General features: G+C 67.4%; 1 protein-coding gene across 3 annotated transcripts; it reads left to right on the forward strand.

The window, feature by feature from the left end:
• The first annotated feature begins 31 nt into the window (after nt 1–31).
• Nucleotides 32–6,090, forward strand: RGS19 (regulator of G protein signaling 19). Of its 3 annotated transcripts, XM_033410231.2 has the most exons (6): nt 32–714; nt 3,252–3,349; nt 3,558–3,683; nt 4,799–4,866; nt 4,975–5,209; nt 5,282–6,090. In XM_033410231.2, exons 2-6 carry the CDS (start codon nt 3,320–3,322, stop codon nt 5,471–5,473), a joined length of 651 nt encoding a protein of 216 aa, XP_033266122.1. In that variant the 5' UTR covers nt 32–714; nt 3,252–3,319; the 3' UTR covers nt 5,474–6,090. The 3 variants fall into 3 exon arrangements, with proteins under 3 accessions (XP_033266122.1, XP_033266125.1, XP_033266126.1); XM_033410234.2 differs by lacking the exon at nt 3,252–3,349 and having other exon boundaries at nt 33–714; XM_033410235.2 differs by lacking the exon at nt 3,252–3,349 and having other exon boundaries at nt 111–133.
• Nucleotides 6,091–6,336: the final 246 nt, after the last annotated feature.

Genomic DNA, 6,336 nt, shown 5'->3' on the forward strand with positions numbered 1-6,336 from the left:
CGGCCCCGCGCTTTGGGGAAGTGAGGCCGAGGCGCCTGCGCACTGAAGCCTGCGCCCGCTCCCCGACGATTCGGCCGGACCTCGGAGCGCGCGGGCCGGCGGCTGCGGCGCGAGTGGCTCGGGAGCGCGGCCGGTGAGTGCGCGCGCGCGGCGCCGAGGACCGCGGCCCTGCCCCTCTGGCCAGGGCCCGGGGGCCGTGCGGGGCGGGAGCCTCGGAAACCGGCGCCGGAATCCGCGCCCCAAGGACTCCGCCGCGGGGTCCACGTGGACCCTGGGCCGCGGCGGGACTGGAGCCCGTCCCCGCGCGTGGGGGAGGGGCCGTTGCAGCCGGGTTCCCCTTTTCTGCAGCTCGAAGCCTGGGGAAGTGATTGCTCAAAGCGGGGGGGGGGGGGGGCGGAAGAACCCAGGTTTCCGCGTCTCCCGTCCCCCCCCTCAGCCTGTGGGGAGGGGCCGAGGCGGGACACCCGGTTTGCCCCCGCCCCCACCCTGTTGCATCTGGCAGCCACTCATCCCTGCCAGTCGCAGGGAAGGCGCTGCGCCCCCGGCCCGAGCCGATCGGGGGCTCCAGGCGCCAGCCTCGCTCCAGAACGCGCAGGAGGACCTCCTGCCGTCTGACTTGAGTCCTGCTGCTGCAGTACACGCCCCTTCGGCAGCCAGGGTGGGGCCCAGAGCGAACCTGGCCCCTCCCGCCCCTGCCTCGCCTTTGGGTCGCTGGTGAGTGGGGCGCACGGCGAGTTCTTTGAGATTGGGGTGGGGGCGTCAGAGGCTGGAGGAAGGGGCAGACTTCTCCAGGCCCAACCCCACCATGAGAGAGAGGGAGGGAGAGAAGTGGGTTGCCCCCACCATTGTAGAGGTGGGCAGTGGCGAGGGTCACCAGGGCTAGGAAAGACCTGGCCTGCCTTGGAGGAGCCAGGCTGGGACTTACCTACGGGGGAGGGGGGCGGCGCGGCAGACAGGAAGGGTGCTGAGGAGGGTGAGAAGAAGGGAATGGAGCCCCTCTGTCAACCCCCCTCCCAAAGGTTATGGCATTTTTTTCCTGGGATTGTCACATTTTCTTATTCTTTTTTTGGACTGGGCGGGCTCGGGGACGTTCTTTTTCCTTCTGTGGAGCAGAGCAGCAGCCGCTCCCAAGGGAGCCTCTGTCCCCAGAGGCCAAACTTGCTGCCTGTCCAGCTTCTCCTATCCCAGACTTAGGGACCAAAGCCTGGAGGGGCTGGGGTAGGGGAGGGAGCCCCCTCCCACGTGCCCGAATGAGGGGCGGGAACCCTGGTTCAGACCCTGTACCCCCACCAAGAAAGAGAGCAGGTGCCCCAGGGGCACAGGTGGCCCCAGCCAGCCTGAGGAGGGTGCAGGGAGCCAGGCCCAGGGATGGGTGACCAGGTGCAGGGCCTGCAACCAGGACAGAAGGGACGGCCTCTCCCCCTGCCTCTCCTGCCCCAGCACCTGGGCCCTGCATCCTCAGGCAGGTCCCCTCGTCCAAGTCAGAGCTGAGTTGGAGAAGGCAGCCTAGAGGGGTACAGTCTTCAGGGTGCTGGGGGGGCGGGGGTGCAGAGGAGGAAGAGCCGCTCTGCCTGGGGAAGTCACAGCCCGTCTGGGGTACAGCTACCAGACCTCAGAGGTTGCCACACCCCTTCCTTTCCCTAGAAACTTGACCCCTGAGGGTAGGCATGCTGTTGGGCTGCTTCTTCCCCATCTGTTTGCTGGAAGCCAGTGGGATCCAGTTGGAGGGTCCCCCCCCAGCGATCTCAGGGGAAGCCAGGCAGGTGGCCAAGTGGCCAAGGCCCCGTGGGACCCTACACCTGGCCCCCAGATTTGGGTCAAGGCCGAGGCCTCCGCATGCCCAGGCTCTGGAGACAGGGGTGCCCCAGGTGTGCATATCCCGGGCTGTCACCTCTGAGCGCAGCACCCAGTCAGTGGCTGGGAGGCAGGAGCTGCCTAGCCTGGTGACTGCCCCGGCGCCTATCCCAGAGCGTCCACTTTCCTCTTCTGCCATTGCACACCCCACGAGGCCAACATGGACCAAACAGACATTAAAAGGCCAAGAGCTGAGGGATGGGGGGCAGCAGGGCGGATGATCATTTAATGAGAAAATAAACTGAAACCAAGTCCTGAGCACCTCGCGACGGGGTTTCAGGAAGGTCCGCGTGGCAGACGTGCCAGGGCGCGCCCCCGGCCCCGGGGATGGGGCGGGGCGCCTCGCCTGGGCCGAGGTGGGCGCAGGCCGAGGTAGAGACTGGGAGGCAGGTGGGGAGGCGTTCAAAACTGCCTCCTGGACCCTGATTGGCCGCACCCGCGGCTCGGGTCCGCGGGTTCCCCGCGGGGGCCGCTCACCCGGATGGGGCTCCGGCGCCCCCCGCGCGTCCGCACCGTGGAAGGTGCGCCCCGACGCCGAGCGGAAGGGACCCCGCGGCTCCGACCTGCCCGGGAGCAGGACGCACCCCATCCCCCGCCGCCGCCCGGCGCGCCCGCCCTGCCCTGCGGCAGGCCTGGGGCCGCAGCGGTTTCCGCAGCCTGTGGGGGGGGGGGGCGGTGGGAGGGGAAGGGAGGCCGGGAGACCCTGGGCGCGGGAAGGTGCCAGCCGAGTGTTCGGGCGCCGGGCCAGTGACCGGGCCGAGAAGGTGGCGGTCCCTGGCGGCTCTCGGCCGTCCTCACCGGTGCCTGCTGCACTTCCCGCACCCTCAGGACGTCCCGCCCCAGCCCCAAGTCCTCCTTGTCTGCAGGCCTGGTCTGCTGCCCCTGCTGGGTCCCCAGGAGCAGGTGGGGAGCCTCCCCAGGGCTGATCCGGACTCCTCGTGGGGAGCAACCCTCACCACCTCCCAGCAGCCGAGGAAAACCTGGGATGGAGGGAGCTGGGATGGGGGGTCTAAATGTCTGACCACCACCCCTATGCACCGCCCTTATAGCCCCAGACTCTGGGGGCCTCCAGCCCCCTTGGGAGGGGCCAGGAGCCGGAAACCGAGAAAGAGGAACCCTGGCTTCCGGCTTCCCAGGGAGCGAGTAGATGGGGGTGTCCCAGAACCTCCTGTGGAGATCTTGTCTGGGGTCCCCTCCTTCCTGACCCCACATACCCTCATAGCCACAGTGTAGACTGGAGTGGGGGTCAGGGTCTGGGCAGAGCGGTCTGGAGGTGGGAGGCCGGGCAGGGGGCCGGGGGACACCTCCGGGAGGAGGGAGAGACTCGGGACCTCTTCAGGGGGGCAGGCTGCCACCGGTGTCAGGTCCTCCATGAGAGTCCCGGCCTCTCTTCTCAAAGCCCCAGGCTGTGGTGAGGGTCCTGGAGCAGGTACCACGGAGCCCCGGCAACCTCTTCCACCCACCCATGCCCACCCCACCTGAGGCTGAGAAGCAGGTGGGCCGCCTCCACCGCTGACTCTGTCCCTCGGGGGCTGGGGGCATGACTAGGAGTTGGGAGACCCCTGGACACCTGGGAGGCCAGAAGGGTCACGCCCCGCCGGGAGCAAGCAGGCCCCCAGCAGGCGGGGGGGGGGGGGGGGGCGGGAAGCAGGTGGTTCCCACAGGTTCTGCCTGGAGGCTGACGCGGCCCCATCTTCCCCCAGCACACAGGGCCGGAGGAGGGGGACCAGCCTCCCTCCATGTCCAGTCGTGATGTGGCTCCCCCAGCTCCCCCCAGGCGCAACCCCTGCTGCTTGTGCTGGTGTTGCTGCTGCAGCTGCTCCTGGTACGTGGGCCGGGGGTGCACCGTGTGCCGGTGGGCAGGGGGCACTGAGCAGACCTGGGATCCAGGGCCCCACTCCTCAGCCCCTCGGGGGGCTTTTGAGGCACCGCCCACAGCACTCGTCCAGGGGTCTGGTGACCGGCGGCCAGTGCCCAGGCCCCTCTGTGTGTGTGATTTTCATGGCTGGTGTGCCGAGGTTGTGTCCACATGCAGGCACCTAGCCAGCACGTGCACGTGTGTGTGTGTACGCACGCACGCGTGTGTCTACTGTAAGCCCGCCCAGACTGGCCCTGGGGACCTACAGCAGAACAAAAGCAGGTCCTACACATTGTGTCATGTGGAGGAGCCTTAAGCAGAGACCTGGCCCTGGGACAGTGCAGGGGGTGGACGTGGGGCCTCCAGGGGGGATGTGGTTTCTAGGCGCGTAGGGAACCTGTTGGGGTTTTTGTGCCTCGCAGAGGCCTGGCCCTTTTCGGGCTTCCACCCCGTGGCTGTTGAGTGGACAGCGCTGAGGGGACCCAAAGGGGGATCAGCTGAGCAGGGAGCAACTGAGGCCTGAAACAGGAGAGGGACCGCCTTGGGGTAGAGACACGAGGGACCAAGCGAGGAGTGAGGAGTCTGGCGTCTGGCGGGTGGGGGTAGGGTGGGAGCTGAGTTCTGTCTGGACCTTTGAGGTTGAGGTGTCTGTTAGCCGTCTCAGTGACCCTGGGGAGAGGTCCAGCTGGAGGTGTGGACTGCGGAGCCAGCACTGATGCTGTGGCGGGAACTAAGGAGAGAAGCAGGGCCCCGAGGGAGAGTCAGGGGCCAGACACACGGGCTGGGGGCTTTCTCCCCATCAGTCGGAGTCTCTGGGAGAAAGCAGTGGGGGTCGAGGTCAGGCCAGGGAGGGAGAGGTACCCGAGGGGCCTGTGAAGCCCCAAAGGCAAGACAACGGGCCCAGGGCCGGACCGGAGATCGGGAAAGGAGCCGACCCACCCTGCAGGGGGTTCACGTGTGTGCTGAGAGCCCCTAGGCCTCGTGCCCATACAGACGCGTGTCGGTGTCACTGTGTGGCCAGCGTCCTGCGCGCACACGCGTGCCGCGGAGGGCAGTGCCACCGTTCCCTCTGCCGGCAGGAACGAGGAGCGGCGGCGAGCGTGGCGGGCCTCCCGAGAGAGCAGGCTGCAGCCCCTCCCCAGCTGCGAAGCCTGGTGAGTCTCGGCCGCGGGTCTGCGCGGTGCGGGGCGGGGGGCGATCCGGGCGGAGGGGGCGGGGCCTGGCGCGGCCTGTGGCCGATACCCGGATGCCCGTTCCCGCAGTGCCACGCCGAGCCCAGAGGAGGTGCGGAGCTGGGCGCAGTCCTTCGACAAGCTAATGCACAGTCCAGCGGGCCGCAGCGTGTTCCGCGAGTTCCTGCGCACCGAGTACAGCGAGGAGAACATGCTCTTCTGGCTGGCCTGCGAGGAGCTCAAGGCCGAGGCCAACCAGCACGTGGTGGACGAGAAGGCGCGGCTCATCTACGAGGACTATGTGTCCATCTTGTCCCCCAAGGAGGTGCGCCGCGCGGGGACCGGGGTGGGGGGCGGGGGCGCCTCCGGGCCCCTGACCGCGGCCCCTGTCCCGCAGGTGAGCCTGGACTCCCGGGTGCGGGAGGGCGTCAACAAGAAGATGCAGGAGCCGTCGGCGCACACGTTTGACGACGCGCAGCTGCAGATTTACACGCTGATGCACCGAGACTCCTACCCCCGCTTCCTCAGCTCCCCCGCCTACCGCGCCCTGCTGCTCCGGGGCCGCTCCACATCCTCCAGTGAGGCCTAGACTGCCCACCGTGGCTGCCTGGACGCGGGGCCCCTCCCGCGGGCAGAGACTCCTTTCACAAATGCGCTTCACGTGCGGGCACACCCGCCGGGCCCAGTGCCCCGGGCGGCCCCAGGCAGGAGCTCCAGGTGCTGGGCAGGCCAGAAGCCCCCTTCCCCACCCAGAGGACCCAGCGCCCCAGGATCCAGCTGAGAGGCGGGCGTGAGGGCCTCTGGGCCTAGGCAGCCCCTCCAGCACCACCACCCCTACTGAGCACTTCCTGCTGGGGTTCCCACCTGGTGAAAGGAGGCGCCCTCCCTGAAAGCATCCTGGACCCACAAGGTCCTCCTCCCCGGGCCCCAGGGGCCCCTGAGAAGCGCCTTTGGTGGAGAACAGAAGCTCTGTGCTGTCTAGTTTTGTGACAAGAGGAAACCTCCAACTGATGCCATCTGCACCCCGGGATCAGACCCAGGACCTCAGAACCAGGCTCAAGGCAGCAGGACCCGGCTTCTTTTATATGTTCATTGAGTTTAAGCCAATAACATGGCACTGTGTGTTTTATCAAAAAACAAAAACAAAGTTTTCATATTTAACTCCACTCCTCTTCCCCCCAAAATAGAATCTTATTATTGAAGATATTTTTCAAGTAAAAGCCTCTCCCCTCCGTCCACGTTTGCGGGGGAATCAGAGAACGAGGAGTGGGCCACGACCCCCAGCAGGGGAGCAGCACGCTCAGTGACGGGCCCCTGTGCTCTGCTCCAACCCCACCCCTCAGAGAACAGCCTCAGCGGGCAGCTGTGCTCAGCCCTCCCCACGCGAGGGCGCCACCAAGGGTGACAACGCAACGGGACACTGGGCAGGCAGGGTCCCTGGCGGCGGCTGGC

This window comes from Orcinus orca, chromosome 16 (genome assembly GCF_937001465.1).
Source record: "Orcinus orca chromosome 16, mOrcOrc1.1, whole genome shotgun sequence".
Classification (NCBI taxonomy): Eukaryota; Metazoa; Chordata; class Mammalia; order Artiodactyla; family Delphinidae; genus Orcinus; species Orcinus orca.

Excerpts from the sequence above, each read along its gene's own strand:
- RGS19 (XM_033410231.2), top strand. The coding sequence starts at position 3,320 with ATGCCCACCCCACCTGAGGCTGAGAAGCAG. Across the intron at positions 3,350-3,557 it reads CACCTGAGGCTGAGAAGCAG|CACACAGGGCCGGAGGAGGG; the intron begins GTGGGCCGCCTC and ends ATCTTCCCCCAG. Across the intron at positions 3,684-4,798 it reads GCTGCAGCTGCTCCTGGTAC|GAGCGGCGGCGAGCGTGGCG; the intron begins GTGGGCCGGGGG and ends GGCAGGAACGAG.